This window comes from Pimephales promelas, chromosome 17 (genome assembly GCF_988280905.1).
Source record: "Pimephales promelas chromosome 17, fPimPro1.hap1.1, whole genome shotgun sequence".
Classification (NCBI taxonomy): Eukaryota; Metazoa; Chordata; class Actinopteri; order Cypriniformes; family Leuciscidae; genus Pimephales; species Pimephales promelas.
This window is the reverse complement of record NC_142785.1, coordinates 23,734,697-23,752,504: the sequence shown is the minus strand read 5'-3', so window position 1 is coordinate 23,752,504 and position 17,808 is coordinate 23,734,697. Positions and strand designations below refer to the sequence as shown.

The window sequence follows — 17,808 nt, the reverse complement described above, 5'->3', positions numbered from 1 at the left end:
GCATTTTTGAGATGCATATTATTTAAGGTGCTATACAGATAATTTTATTATAGTAGTAGTATTATTTTATCATTTCCAAGCCTGGGCATTTTACACCTTGTGCATTATGTTGTATTTACAAAGCTTTTCTCACTAGGGTGTTACATAAAATGCATTCTGTTTTCTCGTATGTGTGTGTGTGTGTGTGCTCATGTATGGAATGTGTGGGTATGTGTGAATGTGGGTGGACCCCAGACAGTCCAGCCTCAAGTGTAATGGCAACAAAGACTCTTCCCTTTGAACAGACGGAATGTCTTCCAATCTCTTAAATGCAATTATGCTATTCTGGCAAGGCTCGTAATAAACGATGGATCCAGTTCAATTGAAGGTCAACTGCACCCAAAGATTACGAAATGACCAGTAAGAAAGTGATTACTCAATTAAACAGACTAATAAGACATTAACCCAACAAAGGATTGGCTTCCTTTAATGACTCTCTCTTTCATTTTATTTTGCCGATGGGTTTAATAATTCTCTTATAAGACCCATTTGCAATTCAAATCCATGCGGTAACAAATAAATGTTTAGATGTTTACTGACAGTCCTGTCATTTACAGTGTCTATTCCAGTGGTATGGGTTTCATTTGCTCTGCAAAGGAAAATAGATCCAATACATTGGGAATATTGTGCTCATGATGTTACACGGTCCATGTCCCTTTTACTGAGGCTCAAAATCGTTCAGTATTGTTTGAACAATATTTAGCATCTCTAAAGTGATGCTGAGTGAAGAATTGCAGTGCTCTTGAATTGACATGACCTCCAGTGTTGAAGATGATGGCATGTCTTATATAAGGTGTAAATATTTGCATCATCTGTACGAGGTATTGCACCACTGGTGGTATCTTGTTTACATCTGATGTTTTTCTCATTCTCCCCCTGTCAATCACTCGTTTGTTTCCCATTGGTTCTTCAGTTGACAAACAAAGACATCCATGTGCCCTGTTTTCTTAGTTTCACACTATGTTCCCCCTTTATCCTCTTCTATCTTATTAGAAGGAGGTCCTATGTGAGGTCACCGCACATTTAATTGTCCCTGCTTCTGCAGAGACACCCCCCTCCGTAAATCAAGTGCTGTCAGAGTGTTAAACTGTCCAAATCCACCCCTGGTCACACTTGCGGTGGGTGTGCGTTCACAGTCTAGTGCCACCCAGAGGAAAGGGCTTTTATAAAGGTTGTTATTGATTGTTTGCTGAGGGATCTGCTTGAATGAGGGCTTTAACCTTTTGTATTGTGTGTTTGTGTGTGTTCAGTATTTTGTGATTATGAAATACACTGTATTTAGCATGGCAAGATGTCTGGGTTTATCTAGATTTCATGAGGTGTGTCTAGTAAATCAGTCATGGTTTCTGTGCTTAGCTTCTCTAACTTAATGCCAATCATTGTCAATAGCAAACTGTCTCTGTTGTTTGTGGTTCTCAATTGGTGACACTGTAGAGAAGAGGAAGTATTGTAGATACTTCATTGTAGAATGCAATTGAGCAAATAATATATCTGGTTGCTGTGACAATAACCTTACAATTTTTTTTTCCTTTCTCTACAGTGTTCCTAAGCAGCTTTGACAACATGAAAAACAAAATGAAACCGTTTGAACTACAAGCTGAAAGAAGATCCATTTCATTGCACAACACTTGAAAATGCAAGTAAGATGTTTTACTTCCACTTTTAAAGTTCAATTTACATCACTGATATTAGATGTGGAGTAACACTTTTGGAGTGATAGTTTAATGCTGACAATTAATTTATGGAATGCTTCCAGTGAAAATGATTTGGTGATGTATGCTGGACTTATACAACCATTTATGGCCTGTTAAAAATGATAGATAGACTGAATTAAAATGTAGTTTTATTCTACATTTGGGGGTGGTGATGGCCAGTGGACAAGACACATGCCTTTAGTGTGAGAGACCCAGGTTCGAATCCACTGTGAGACACCAACGTGTCCCTGAGCAAGAGACTTGGATCTGACGTTAGCCAGGCTATCCTTAAAGTGTATGTATGCTCAAAATGTAGAAAAACATGCACATGAAGAGTTCAGATGCAAAAGCCTCTAAGTGCCATTTGAAATTTTCTTCTAAAATGACCATTTTTATCAAGCTTGTATATTTAAGTTCAGTAATTTCACTTAAATGACAATTAATATGTAATCTTCATTGCCATTTAAGTGAAATTACTGAACTTAAATATACAAGCTTGATAAAAATGATCATTTTAGAAGAAAATTTCAAATGGCACTTAGAGGCTTTTGCATCTGAACTCTTCACATGTACACCAGAACCTGGACAAAATTCCCTTTAGAAATCCTATCAGCGGTAGATTGTGTATACATGCATCCCCACCGCCTTTCCCCCAAAATAACCATATATGGAGCTTACATGGCATTGTTTTTCTATGCATATGCTCATCTGCATATCATTTCCATATATATTTCCATCCATTTGATGTGTTTAAAGGTATTCGATAGACTGCAAATGCTATTTGTGCAGTTATATTACATTGATAAAAATCATTGTGTATATTTTAAAATAAAATATAAAAAATATTTTTTCCAGTCACGGACAGTCAGATTGAAAGAGGTTTTGTAAACAAAACAATTATTTTTCATACTTGGTCTAAACAGCTTTATGGTTGTTTCTTACACCTGCACTTATCCAACAACACTGTATGCATATTCATCCCATTTTAAATTAGACTAAGAAATTCCACCTGAAAAAAGTTTTTCAGATTTTTTAACCAAACGACTCTGAAAAAGATTTGTTCATTTTGATGAACTAGTTCGAACAGGAGAGTCACAAACGTGCGTCATAGAACAGAGCAAGGCGACCATTTGAGCTTATAAAACTTAAATTTTGTTATTTATGTATTAAATGAGCGACTGTTTCGCTTGATAAGACCCTTATTCATCATCTGGAATTGTTTAAAGCCCTTTGAACAGTTTGCAGTTTGCACTGGAAGTGTCTTTTGGACCTTGAACCGTTTGGTTGCCAGTAAAGTGCATTATATGGAGAAAAATGCTGGAATGTTTTCATCAAAAACCTTAATTTCTTTTCGACTGAAGAAAGAATGACATGGACATCTTGGATAACATGGGGGTGAGTAAATTATCAGCAAAAGTTTTTTTTTTTTTAAAAGTGAACTACTCCTAAGCAAGGCGCTATTTGACTCCAGTCAAGTATCCATAGTAGTCTGGTGGAAGTGGACAACACATTATAGGTGTTGAATTTGTCCTATCTATTTTGCAAAAGGGAAGACAACAGCCTGTAAATATATTTTTTTACATTTTATTTGCATTTGATTCTGTTAAGATATCGAGGAAACTAGAGGGAGGGACCAGGAGCGGAGCTTGTCCTTTTGGTATGTTGTCCTATTTGGTAAACCTTGCTGTAGAGTGGAAATAGATTGAAAGTGACTGGATGTGGAATAATGTTATTCCTATCATTGTTTCAGGCTTGGTAGCCTCCTCCCACTAAAATATCAGTCTTTACTCCCTGAGTGTCCTGGTTTGAAACTTTAAAATCAAGTCTTCATACTCCCATGTCCCTACCTGTCTTCCAGAAGCCTCTTCTTATGCAGTCCCTCAGGCACTCAGGGGTGTGTCTGTAAGACGGGCGTCTGTGGGGGATTTGAACTTTACATGCTGCTCTTTGTCTTCAACTACTGCAGGATTTAATAGCATAGCAAGTCTTTCTTTCTTTCTTTCTTTCTTTCTTTCTTTCTTTCTTTCTTTCTTTCTTTCTTTCTTTCTTTCTTTCTTTCTTTCTTTCTTTCTTTCTTTCTTTCTTTCTTTCTTTCTTTCTTTCTTTCTTTCTTTCTCTTTTCCTTCCTTCCTTCCTTCCTAAATTTGACCTCCTTGCTCTTCCATGTTTGGTCACAAACAAGCTCAAGTATAGTCATTGAGCAGTTCATATTTGTCAATCTGGACACATGCAGTCAACAAAGAAAGAAGGGCCTGGAAGGGAAAAGTGTGGCTGCTCAAGAAATTTATAACTAGCATCATTTACCCCCCTCAGAGACACACACACACACACACCAGAAAACACACATACAGACACACACACTGCAGCCTCTAAGAAAAGCAGCCGCATCAGTTTTCAGAGCAGGGATCTCTCCTTTCCCCCCTCCCTTCTCTATCTCACTCTCTCACAGTCTCATGCTCACCCACTCACTCCCCCACCTTTTCTGCTTTCTCTCTGCTGCACATTCTATCGCTTTCTCTCTCTCTCTCTTGTTTCCGCTCTCTCTCTCTCTCTCTCCCTCTGCTTGCTTCTCTCACACTCTGCTTGCTGTGTATCTGCCAAGGTCTGAGTCTTTCACTGTGGGAATGTAGCAAGCTCAGAGACAGGACTGTCTTTGAATTCTGGTGCAATGACGGATGCAGGGCAGAGGCTCGGATGTGCACTGACAGAACAGGAGATCTAAGGGCAGGGATTGGGAAAAGGATCTGATGGATTTAACCCTAGCAGCCGTCACTGCCTGGTCACAGTACTTAATTCTCCCGCGCTGCGCTGTTCTCTCCTCTGGGGTGGATTACCGGCTGTCCACTGATGCACCGCTGTAGAGACTAGAGAGAAGACACAAGCTGCGTAGCCAGAGACGAAGTGCCGTGTCTGGGGAGAGAGAGCGACGCAGAGCTGTCCCTTGAGTGGAGCCGTGCTTCTGCCGCTACCTGAGCTTCTCTACACACACAGACACTCACACACACATACAGAGGCAGGGCTGCGCCAGGCGCGACGACCGATGCGTTAATGCAGCTGTGAGAAAAGATCTGCAGCAGGGAGCTGCCCTCACGGATTTACAAGGAAAATTTGACTACGGACAGAACACTGACGGATCCCCAAAACTTAATTTTGTTCTATTTTTTCGACGCTACATATGGAGCATCTTGGGAATTACCTTCGGTTCTACGGGAAGCTGAACTAAACAGAGGCTTGTTCCCAAAACCCACTCTTCTCCCAAACCCAGTCCCGTTCGGTTCCTTATTGAGTGTGTGTATGTGTGCGTGTGTACGTGACTATTGGTGTCTTTTGGTTTTAAGGTTTGTTCACTGTATTGTGTAGAATTCATATATTTTTCTGTTCGTGTATATGTATATAGGCTGATGTTTGCTGTTCCATCCATCTGAGTAGTCGGTATTGCATGTATCTGTAGCTGTGGAAGAGTGTTAAATGAATATTAATGAGATGCCCAGTTTCGGCTCCCTCCCTAGCCCCCTCCACTGCTTGCACTACTTCCTGGCTGGGCCCTGAACCCCAGAAGCATGAGTGAGAGAACAGCACTAGGGGCCACCATGGAGACCATGACCCTGGAAGAGCCTGGGGGTGAACAAGCCTCTCCCCGGGCCCCAGGGCCCCTCCGCTGTGGCCCCTGTGCCGTGTGGCCCCGCCAGCAGACCTGGCTTTGTGTTGTGCCCCTGCTGATGGGCTTTGTGGGCCTGGGCCTTAGCCTGATGCTTCTAAAATGGATTGTGGTTGGCTCAGTGCAGGATTATGTCCCGACTGACCTGGTGGACGCAAATCGTATCGGACAGGACCCCATTTTCCTATCTAAGCCCAGTGCCCTGCCGAAGGGCTCTGATGGCTCCACGTCTACCACTTCCACTACACCCTCAGTGGCTCCGGGTTCAGCGACCCGAGCAGCTGAGGGTACAGGTACAGTTCAAAGGACTCGAATTGGGCAGTCCTCGAACCACACGGCCAGTAGCAGTAGCAGCAGTGGAGGTGGGGCGTTAGGGGGAGGGTCAGGAAACAGAGCTCCACACCTGCATAACCGAGTAGGAACGCGAGTGACCAACACCACCACCGCCACCTGGGCCACCAATCCTGTCCAACCGGGAGCAAAGGATGTCACCCCGCGCAGCACCACGATCCGAAAACCCAACGTGGAGGGTGGGGGCAAAAACGCATCGCCGCCTTCACGGGCCGGGCCACCGAGTACGGCCACCTCGAGCACGACAACCACTACGATCACGACGAGCACAACCGCCACCCAAGCGGGCCAACCAACCTCCACCCTTGCGTCCCCCTCCAAGCCCGGTCAACGCTGGAACCATGGACGCTCCTCCAAGGGCCCTTCAACCAAGCCTACTCGCCCACACCATCGCTTTAGGACGCGTAAGTGCAATCTTCTAAACATTTCGACCGTGTGCATGCATGCATGCATGTGTAGTTATGCTAGTGTGCGTGAGCTTGCGCCACCGTCTGTGATGACGTGATTTTATGAACCACCTTTTTTTCAGGTCTCATTATTCTGCTTTCCTCTAATAAAATCCCTTCTCAACTTCATGTGCATCAATATATTCCAGCTCTCTTCTCGGCATTACAAAAGAGCCAGTCAAGCAGTCTAATAGTGTCTCTGCTTGCTGCTGAGTTCATTAGCTCTGCATGTTAATGAGAGAGCCCTGTTTTTCATCTGTCTTTATCTTCTCTATATCAGGTGGACTAAGGGCTGCCCACTTGCTCTGTTTGTTTCATATCAAGAATAATAACTCTGTTGGACAGTACATTTTGTTTTACCAATAGCAAAAGCATGTTCACCTATTTAAAGCAGGTCTGTTGTTAGAGAGAGATTTGCTTGATCTAAAGCAGATGCTAAAGGTCAGAGGAAGAGAGACAGATAGAAGTCAAAGAGGAAGTGTAGTGCTGGAGAGGGTGCTGGCTGCTCTCGTCCTGTCAGTGGAGATCAGGTCTTAGGGTGGAGATTCCATTTAGATAAGTAAAGATATGACTGCTGCAGTAGGTTTGGTAGGTAGACTGAAGGCACTGGATGCACACTAAGACACTCACGCATTGAGAGTGCACACACACACACACACACACACACACACACACACACACACACTAGAGAGAACTGTAGAAAGGAGATATGAGACTGCTGCACATGGGAAATAGCATTTACATTGTAATCTGTGTCTGTATGACTCCATGTATGTCCTTGCATCTGTATGATAATACTTTCAGTAATTGCTGTTTTGAAATTATAGCTGTTAGGCTACAAGCTAATGCTTATTCATTCAATCTCTAGCAGTTTGCAACATTGAGGCTACTTATCAGGCTACTTATTTCATATTTGAATCAGCCGTATTTGGCCGTATCATTTTTTTTAATTTTTTTTTTATGATGAATAATGTCAATTAGGCTTACTATTATACTAATAGTACAGTAAAACTATAATAGTGAGAAATATTATTGCAATTTAAAAAAAAATCGTTTTTTATATATATTTTAAATGTATGGCAAACCAGTCTTCAATGTCACATAGAAATCATTATAATCATTATAATCATTATTCTTTTGATCAATTTAATGCTTCATTGCTGAATAAATTTATTATATACAAATTCATATTTACAGCTTACATAATTTATAAAATTGAGGCAGAAACAATGTAATGAACAGCAGAATTTTATTAAATATTCTGCAATTAATGGAAATCTAAAATGCAGTGTAGGGATTCAAACTGTTGAGTTTTTCTTTTCTTCGGTCTGTTCATTCATATGAACACTGAACAAATTAGTTTACTAAAATGAACCTGACTGTTCAACGCTACATATGAGAGATGCATATTAGGCGGGAGCATGTTTGATTGTTTTGTTTAGTCACACTACACAGTATACTCATTTGTAAAAATAGCTAGTTATTGGAAAAGCTTGCTGGGTTGTTTCAACCCAAATTTGGGTAAAATGGACAAACCTAAATGTTGGGTTAAAAATGCAATTAGAAAATGTACAGTTGAAAGGGAAAGTTGAAGTTGAGTTAAAATTTGAAATTACATTTTTAACCCAACATTTGGGTTTGTCCATTGGTTCAAACCACCCAGCATTGTTTAGAGTGAACACTAATTTAAAAGAAGCCGATATGAGTTTAACTTACTCTCAAACACTGCTCAATTCATTCATGAATACTAAAAGAATGTGCTATCCACATAAAATACAGGCTTGTGTTAAATTACTGAAAAATATTCTGTTTTATTAGGGAATGGGGAATTTAGCATTAATCTGCATGCTAATTTGATGTACTTCCGTAATCAAATCTGTGATGTTGTTTATTTATAAAGCAAGGTGTTAAAAACATCCCATCAATTTTTTTTTATGTCAGCACCAATTAGCCAGCTTGGAGTTTGAATATCATCCAGTCTTGGGACCTTAAATAGCTCCTTACAATGAATAGACAATTACAGAGGTAACTTAAATGACATTTCACATTACTCCTCCCGCTTCTTCCTCCATAATCATATCTTGGAGATCGTGGAGCGTTTTATAGCATATTCAAATCTAAGCAGTGACCCTTGTTTATGTATTTTTTATAAGGAAAACAAATCAAGATCTGCATCTTTATGCCCCTGGCTGACATTTTCATATGCACTGTATATGTACAGGGCCTAATATATATATATATTTTTTGCCAGCCACATTGGAAAAATAATTTTACCAGTCATGACAAAAAAACAAACAAACAAAAAAACAGGCGGTTATGACAACAGCCTTTTAGATACCGGTTAAAATTCACATTCCTCTATTCATCTATTCAGATGTTAAACTTCCATATATATGTATATGTATATAAATATTTTTTCAATAGTTATTTATACAGGAACTAAATCCGACACACTTTTCAACAGTGAGAACATGTCAAACTGCTTGTATAAAGAGAAGCATATGTATAATTTAATACCAGACATTCTCTCTTTCACAGTGCAGTGAATTTTCTGTTGAGCTGAAAGTACCCTGGGGCGAATTCAGACAAGGAAGGGGTGAGGGGCAAAAGAGGGCCCTGACTAGTCTGGGGCCAGAGAAGGACAAGAAACCTTGCTTTCGGCCATGGTTCACAGACCACATGGCTGTCTTTTTTCTTATATTAATATATTTACATTGTCTGTGAGAAAGTTTTTATGGTTTTGGGTATACCTAAAGTTCCTCAAATGGTGGGTCCTGACCCAAAAATGCAAATATAAAAATTTCAACTACATGTATATTAGTTTGAGGATAGGAAAAATTATCTTATGCTCACCAAGGCTGCATTTATTTGTTAAAAAAAATAATAAAAAAAATATGAATAAACTTGACTGTAATTTATTCCTGTGATGACAGATGAATTATCAGCTTCCATTACTCAGGGATGCAATTTTTCCTTATTTATATGAATTTATATATTTTCCACCCTAAAGGATGACTCGTGTGAATTGCATCAATCCAAGAACAAAAACAATGTTTGTTATGTTATGAAGACTAAACATTACAAAGAATTAATAGACCTTATGCTCCAGAGAATGGGCGCCGTCATCTTTAGAATATTGACTTTGAACTTCCGGTTCTGTATATTTCTATGGCATCGCTGTCGAGGAGTAATTAGCTGGTGAAGTGGATTTACTTATTGTAGAGTTAACAAAAGTTATCATGAGCATTGTAATGTTTATCATAAGCATTGTAAAGCAGATGTCTTAACAAATATCGAACGGGAATTTTTTTTACGAGCAGTTCAATCATACCTATGCAAGATCGCTGTGGAAATACAGACCGGAAGTCAAAAGACAACGAGCGCAACGCTGAAAAGGGGCGGGGCTACATAAGGTCTATATGGTGAGGTGAAAAGCTTTTGATTGACTGGGCTAAATCATTAAAAACAATAGTGGGCAGAAAGCCTGGGTCTATATGACATATTGCATTGTGTATCTTGTTCTGAAAGCATGTGCAATTTCTTTATATTGTGAAATATGACATGGTTGGAGAACAGATTTGAGTCTTGGAATACATCTGCATCAAGTAAGGGAGGTGTTATTGTTGGGCCAAGCTGTTTTATGAATAGAATTGGCAACTAGAAAAAGAGTAGTGGACTGTAAGTTGGATTTTGAATGTGTAATGCATCACTGTATATATAATACAAGCCTGTTCCGCCCTTGCTTACGCTTGGACTTTCTCTCTGATGATCGTCTGAGAAGGAACATGATGAAATGCACTGGTAGCGGCCATGTGCGAACGCATTCATCTTTACAACTGCAAAATGATCTCATGTTTTGGTGGGACTTGTATGATAATGCACCGGGAGAGAGAGTATGTTGTATATTCCATAGGAGCTCAATTGAATAAGCGATACACTAACATCGTCTCAATGAGAGTGCATCTCTCATTCATATCTGTATCATTACCCCATTGTTCTGAAGGACGGCATGCAGCCGTCCATTAGCTACAGCACTGAAACCTGAGCCGCTCGTCTTCTTCCCTGCCTTCCGACTCCATTTCTTTCACACTGAGGCACGTAGTTCTCCGCCTTTACATTTCCAACTCTAATATTATCTTTTATACCCTCCCCCTCCTTTTCTTCCTTATTTCCTTTTCCCTCTCCCTCCTTGTTTTTTATGCCCGAGCTTCCCGTATGCGTTATGTTTGTCTCTGTGCCCTATCTATGTTTGGGGCTGATTTGGCTCAGGGGCCAAGCCTCATTACTTCCTGTGTAAGGAGGCAGTGGGCGGCTGGCACTCTAAATGCAGCTGGCTATCTGCCTTTGGGGGGCGGGGATGCTTCTTCACTGACACATCATTGTGATTCCACGCACACCTTCCACGGCACAGTCAGAAGCCGGCGTGGTTGAGCGGATTTTGTCAGGTATGAAAATGCAGCGGCGTCAGAGAGAGACGCTGAGAACATGTCAGGCTAAAGCCTGGGGAAAAACATAGCCAGTAGATCACATCCTTGCTGCTAAAATAGAGGTCTTGAGAAAAATCTCTGACGCGGTGATTCATATTTTTGACGTGCTAACACATGGCACGCCGTACACCGCAACCCCTGCGGCTCCTGTGGGGAAGGTGTACCATAAAATCCTACACTGGGATTAAAGACAGAAATCCATTTAGCACCGCCTCATGGGAGGTCAGCGAGGCTTTTGCCCTGGCTAAGAGGAGCGTAGTTCCAGCTGCTGCTACCACACTGCTCTCCCCAGACACCAGCAACAGGACAGCCACGTGATGTCCGACCACCAATCACAAACTTAGAGGCTCAGAGACTCAGCGTCTCACTCCACCTGATGTTTCCCAGGCCGTTCTAAAATGAAGTGCCATACTCAGTCGCTGTTATCTTGCAGATTAGCTGACTTTTATCTTCAAGAAGTGACGTGACATTTTCACCGGACTTCCAAGTTGTCCTCATGGTCTTTGTGTAACTGTGCACTTACAGACAGTCCTCTCCGGAGCGGCCTCGTTTGTTAGTGACATTTTAGTGCGCCGTGAGAGCCGGGCTCTCTCCTCTGTCTGGAGAGAGGACGAGATTAATGCGCCCCTATGTGTACTTGTGGTAAGTGGCAGCGAAGGCCATCTTAGGCTTCTATAATGTCACTGTGTGATTTATATGGACAAAATGTCCGCTAGGAAGCCAAGGGTTCGTCCTGGAGTAGGCTGAAATATTAATGCACAGAAAGAGAAACATGTAGAACGCATGTGGTTGGACGTGTAAATAATTAATGGCATCTTTTAAGTGCTGGGGATTGCCGGGTCATGTACTGGTTTTTTTCACCGCAACATAGTCTTTCAACACCAAACTGATATGATAGAGCGTTTTATGGACAAATACGCGGTACGACAACCTGCTTGTACTGCGATGTTGAGGCATGAATTATCCAATGCCTCCGTGAACTGTCCAAATGAATCAAATCGAATCTTTTGCAAGACTTTTTGAAAACCTGTTAGACCAATAGTGATTCACTTGCAAATCTGTCACCGCCACTTCTAAAATAATTCTCAAGGCTCTTGCCCCAGTAAAAAAAAAAAAAACATTCTATATAAGAATAGTGCTTTTAGTGCTTTATACCAAGTATTGAAGCCACAATATAGCTTTGTTTAAGAAAAACACCTCTTATTCGTTGGTCTCATATTGCCTTTCCCACCACCCACCGATTTGTTCATAGGCTGAAACTCACATCTTGTTGTATAACAAGGTATGACATGACATTATTGCATACTGCTGTGGCAGAGTAAAGGGGATTACAGTTCAGTTATTGCATATCCTCGGTATTGAATTACGCAAGTTATCAGCTCACCTCTGAATGGATAGAAAAGCATAGATGGAAGTGACATTTGGGCTTGTCTGCAGCTGGTACATTGGAATGCTTACAGTATAAGAGGCTAAAGTACTTGGAGAATAATGGCACTCTATGTATTTGTTGATGGAGACTCCATTTTGATAGTTCTCCCTAGCTAGAGTTGGCAACACCTGGGGAGAGCAGGTGCTGTTTTACAGGCCTATCTTCCTCATCCACCTGGAATGGAGGAATTGATTGAAAAAATTATGAAATTATTATTTCATATTATTAAAACGTTAAATAATACTATTGTTCTGTCTTTCTATCAATTGTTCTATGAATCATTTCAATACATACAGTATAGTAGAGTTTACGTTTTGATGATGACAAATAAAAATCATTTTAATATTCATTTATTGTTAAATCTACTTGAATTCTAAATGTATTTTTTTTACTTTATTATTTTATTTTTTTTTGGTCTTGCGTTCTTTAATTTAGTTATTGTATTTTCACTTTCACATTTGATCTGATTTAGCTTTGCTCTATTTCAGCTGAATAATATAAATTAAAGTTCTCAAATGGACATAGTAAATCAAACGATTTCAGGAAAGATTTATTTGTTCATTTTGACAGGTTCAGAATGTTGCGAAAATTAGTAAATTTTCTGCTGACACGGTAGTGAAATACATTTCCCTATTTGTCTGTTAAAGCAAAAAGTATCACATTTGTTGTCTTTTATAGCCATCTTTTATAAGCATCTGGAGAAGTGGGTAACTTTACTTGTCAGATACTGATTTGTTTGAAAAAGACACATTTCTTATAAAATAATAATTTTGTGTTGTGATGTGAAATGCATTGTATTAATTGTAATGGATCCTACATCAATAGTGTAAATGTGACAGCCTTGAATATTGCTTTCTAAATTATGAAGTCTGCCATACTGAGCGTTAATTTATGAATAGGCCTCATTTGAATTTGAGCTTGAAGAACAATTTTAAAAGCAACCTACAGACCATGAGTGCTAAAAACAGTTTATTTTCTAAGCAGATGAAAATGAAATGGATTCTGAATGCATCAGAAATTGAGACTGTAAACATAATAATTAGAAAATGGTTATTACTGCTACATGATAGACATTGTTTGGGAAAAAAAAGAGCTGTGAGTATGTTTATGTTTAAAAAAAATGGAATGAGGGAGGCATCTGTGTTCTGTGGATATACAGTATGTGTGTGTGGATATACTGGAGTGAGCAGAGCCATCCAGAGCAGTGTTGGTCTCATTGGTGTAATCCTGGCATGGTAAAAGCTTCGAAGGGATAATGTAAATGACTCCAATCTCAGTGTTGTGCTCACCCCAAACTCTGGCTCTCCTCTAATCTCCCATCCCATCTTCCATGTTTATCTCCCTTCCTCATTCCCTTATGTTTCCCAGTAACGATCCGTGACCCTGGCGTGCTGTGTTCCGCCCAAAACAAACTTTGCACATCTCCTGAATAATGAGAGGGAGAAATGCGATGGAATCTCAGGGACTCATTGAATCGAGCTGCACGAAGAGCTTCTCAACCTGTCAAGCAACAGTGAATCATAAAATGCTATGCTGTGGCTCTTCTCTCCACAACATCTCTCGGTTTCCATTTGAAGTGAAATATTAAATCATTGATAGTTGAGTTACACACCAACAATACCAAGCATCTCTTAAAGCACCTGTCACAGGCAGACATAAAGGAACTCCTGCGCAGGGAATGCGTTTGATCTGTTCAACATGCAACAAAGCACATAAAAATAGCCTGCTGGAAAAAAATGTGGGAAGATGATTTACTTTGACGCCAGTGATTTTTTGGAGTGATGCCTTACTTGCAGTCATTTGCTGAGCATGACATGTTGTTTGTTCCTTTTACCTGAATATTTGTTGTTCAGGTACAAATTCAGGTGTCGGGTACGATTTGTTCTTCCAGGTATGCCAAATATTCCCAGATTTATTCTCTACTGTATTGTTATTGTGCTTTTTTTAGTGCAGTCTTTTTTTGTTCTCAGCTTGTTCCCCATTTGGCCTGCATTTTCCCCAGACTCTTCGTCTTTGAAAAAAGTCTAGTGAAATGTTTATAGAAAAGGAGTGTTATGGTTGTGCTGTTCTTCTGGTAGCTGTCGTTAATTCGGCACACTTGCTAATCTTTGCCGGGCAGTATAGTGTACTGCATTCGCCTTCGCTTGTGGTGTTGGGCACAGATGTCATACTAAAGAATTTTAGACGGCAGATTTATTTTTTCTGCCTTCAGGTTATTGCAAGTGCCTTGCGTGTGTTTTAGTTAGTGCCCATGTGTAATTCATCCAAATCTCTATTATAGGGGGGCCCGTTGTATAAACTTACCTCTATGTTAAAACTCTGTCTTAAAGGACAACTCTGGCACAAAATGAACCTTTGGTCTAATTACACATTGTTACCTAGTCAACCGTTATCTGAGATTTGTTTTCATGATTGCCGAATGTAAATAGTTTTATCTCTAAAGACAGTTTAGCCTATAACGCTAGTATAATGCTAGTATATAGGGCATAGAGTAATGACAAATAAAAATTGCTTGTTATTACCACTAACAAGGCTCAAAATAGCCCCACTATAACACGACAGCATAATAAGGGTCCCTAAATTCAAACCGAAGCATTGAGAACTTTGTCAGTGTCCATACAGTTTAATAAGAAGATATTTTATACACACAGTCAACTTCGCGAATACAGGAAGAAGCCATCTTGGAAAAATTGTCTCTACCAGTCGATCTACGAACGCCGATCCAAGTGCGCTGAACTGTGCAGAGTCTCATATGGTCCGTTGTTTTCGGAAGAAACACAAACACGAACCGTTTTCTTCTCTTCAATATGTACACGTAGCCTACTGTTCGCGCTCACCTTATCACCTTATTCACATCTCACCAGCGCACATGGATCGGCGTTCGTAGATCGACTGGTAGAGACTATTTTTCAAAGATGGATTCTTCCTGTATTCGCGAAGTTGACTGTGTGTATAAAATATCTTCTTATTAAACTGTATGGACACTGACAAAGTTCTCAATGCTTCGGTTTGAATGAAGAGACCCTTATTATGCTGTTGTGTTATAGTGGGGCTATTTTGAGCCTTGTTAATGGTAATAACAAGCGATTTTTATTTGTCATTACTCTATGCCCCATATACTAGTTATAGGCTAAACTGTTTTTATAGATAAAACTATTTACATTCGGCAATCATGAAAACAAATCTCAGATAACGGTTGATTAGGGAACAATGTGTAATTAGACAAAAGGTTCATTTTGCGCCGGAGTTGTCCTTTAAGAACAAGTTTGACCAACTAGTAAATTAGATCTACTGTATGAAATTGACTTTAAAAAGTTAGGACCAATCTTAAAGATAAAATTTAGGTGACTCAATTTTAGGACTAGTCTAAGCAGGCCACTGGTGTATCTGAAGGGTAAACGACTAATAATTTTCCAGAAAAGGAGCCAGCTAGTGGAGTATTCACGGGTCAGTGTTTACCTTCTGATATTGACTCACCATACGCCTTGCAGTATCAGCGGTCTTAGCTGTTTTTTGGCAAGTCCAACACTGTGTTTACGAAAAGCGTGTAGCGAGGGAAGAGAATGTCCACACAGTTGAGATGATGCGAGTGAGAAACAAAACGTGCGTCACCTCTGATGCCAGATTCATGCTGCTTGCATTGTCGACTGCGCAAACAGTCATGTCATTTTCTATCTATCTATCTATCTATCTATCTATCTATCTATCTATCTATCTATCTATCTATCTATCTATCTATCTATCTATCTATCTATCTATCTATCTATCTATCTATCTATCTATCTATCTATCTATCTATCTATCTATCTATCTATCTATCTATCTATCTATCTATCGTGATGGGAATTTTACATTTACATTTGGATGTGTTTATTTTCTTTTATATGTGTTCTTTTAATTTTTAGATGTGTGCAACTTTTATTAACGTTGAAAATGTATGTACTCATAAGCATTTAAAGGAAGATGTTCATATAACCTAAAGGACATTATTAAGATATAACCAAGCTGTTAGAAATGCATAAGTTAGAGTAAGCTTCGTGGGAACAAAGTGTTCTGTTCGAAATGTATAGGTTGGAGTAAGCTTCGTAGGAACAAATTGTTCTTTAGTTAACAAAGGACCAAGCAGCAGGGAAACTTTGTGTACTCCAAATAGCCCAGTGTATTTCAAGTGTGAAATGTATGTGTGAATTTTTTTGATCAAACGAGAGATAAGCAAAAAGGGTGTGAGGTCGAACACAGCTACACAGATGGATGGATGGATGGATGGATGGATGGATGGATGGATGGATGGATGGATGGATGGATGGATGATGCATCATTCTGCCATTCTATCTATTGTTCTGTAGTTTTATTTATCATTCTATTCACTTTTCTATTCGTTTGAATACATACATATACATTATATACATATACTGTATGTACATTTGTATTCAAAATTATATTATGTACTGCATTTATAAATATCAGATCCAAAGCATGCACATCCACAGCTAAGCAATATGTTGCTAAAATTGGGTAAAAAAAAAAGTGAATGTGAATAATTTAATGGTAGTACATATCACATCAATAATATTAGCTCCATTGATGCATTTTAATTGAAAATTCAATTGGAAAGCCTGCTTCAATAGATGCAGTGTGTGGATTGAAGAAGATTGCTGCTATTGTTGTCAGCAACTATTGCACAAGCACAGCTGAACTCGCGATCCATAGAAACAGACCCAACAAGTCGACTCTGGCAGATCTAAATGAATCTGTGCAACCCCTAATGCTTACGCACATACCCGGAGTTCGTGTAGCACTTCGGTTGTAGAGTTCAAAGACTCCCCTTTTCACCTTGTCAAACATGCACATCTCTGCAAATATTTTGCGGCCCGCTTTCCAGCTCTCGCTGTCCGGGTCTTAGCTCTGTAGGCGTGCTGTGCATACAGGCCCTTCAACATTAAATATGTGTAGCACTTTGATCCCAGCGTGCCATACTGCTCTGCAGGAATATGATAAGATGTGCTTGAGCATGCTGTCTCAAGTAAAATTAAGGCTAGTGGCCTTTCCCACATCTTATCTGTCTGTGTGCGTGTGTGTGTGTGTGTCTCCTGGCTCTCCCCTCTGGAACTCATTCAGCCATCTGGACGGAAGGACTGTTAATGTATCCTTTGTGAGTGGCTCCCCTCCCTCCTTAGTGATGGCAAACATCACAGTGTGGATGCCGTTTGCCATCAATTCGTCCATCCAGCCAGGCCAGTGAGCTTCAGAGGAATAATAAAGATTAAGAAAAGATATAGCTTGAATATTTGAGAGTCACAGTAAATGGATTTCATTTTCTGACTAGAGCCTCTCTTAAAAAAAAAGAAAAAGAAAAAAGAAAGTCCTGTTCAAAAGCAGTGCACATCCCTTCAAGGTACACCGTGTCAACTGTAGATGTGTGTGTGTGTTTGATGATGATGATTTCAGCATGGCAGTAAGCTGCTGAAATGTGTCCTGTGTTATGCTAGTTGTGGCAATTAATGTGTTTTATGTATTTAACTACCATTTGGATTTTGTTATTATTTTTTTTCTGTTTTTGAAAGAATTATTTAGGCTCACCAAAGCTGTATACAGTAAAAAGTGTATTTTTGTGAAATATTGTTACAATTCAATGGTTTTCTTTTTTTTTTTTGCATATTTTAAAATATAATTGATTGCTGTGATAGCAAAACTAATTTTTTAG

The 17,808-nt window shown here is 39.7% G+C and overlaps 1 protein-coding gene across 3 annotated transcripts in view; it reads left to right on the top strand.

Annotated features, from left to right (window-relative positions):
• The first annotated feature begins 3,868 nt into the window (after positions 1–3,868).
• Positions 3,869–17,808, top strand: part of nrg3b (neuregulin 3b) — a 147,291-nt gene continuing 133,351 nt past the window's right edge. For 2 of the 3 annotated variants that reach the window (XM_039664949.2, XM_039664948.2), the window contains exon 1: positions 3,870–6,146. In XM_039664949.2, the coding sequence (XP_039520883.2) occupies positions 5,294–6,146 (853 nt within the window). In that variant the 5' untranslated portion in view covers positions 3,870–5,293. Of the gene's footprint in view, positions 6,147–17,808 lie in introns of all 3 variants that reach the window. The other variant, XM_089122212.1, reaches the window with a different exon arrangement.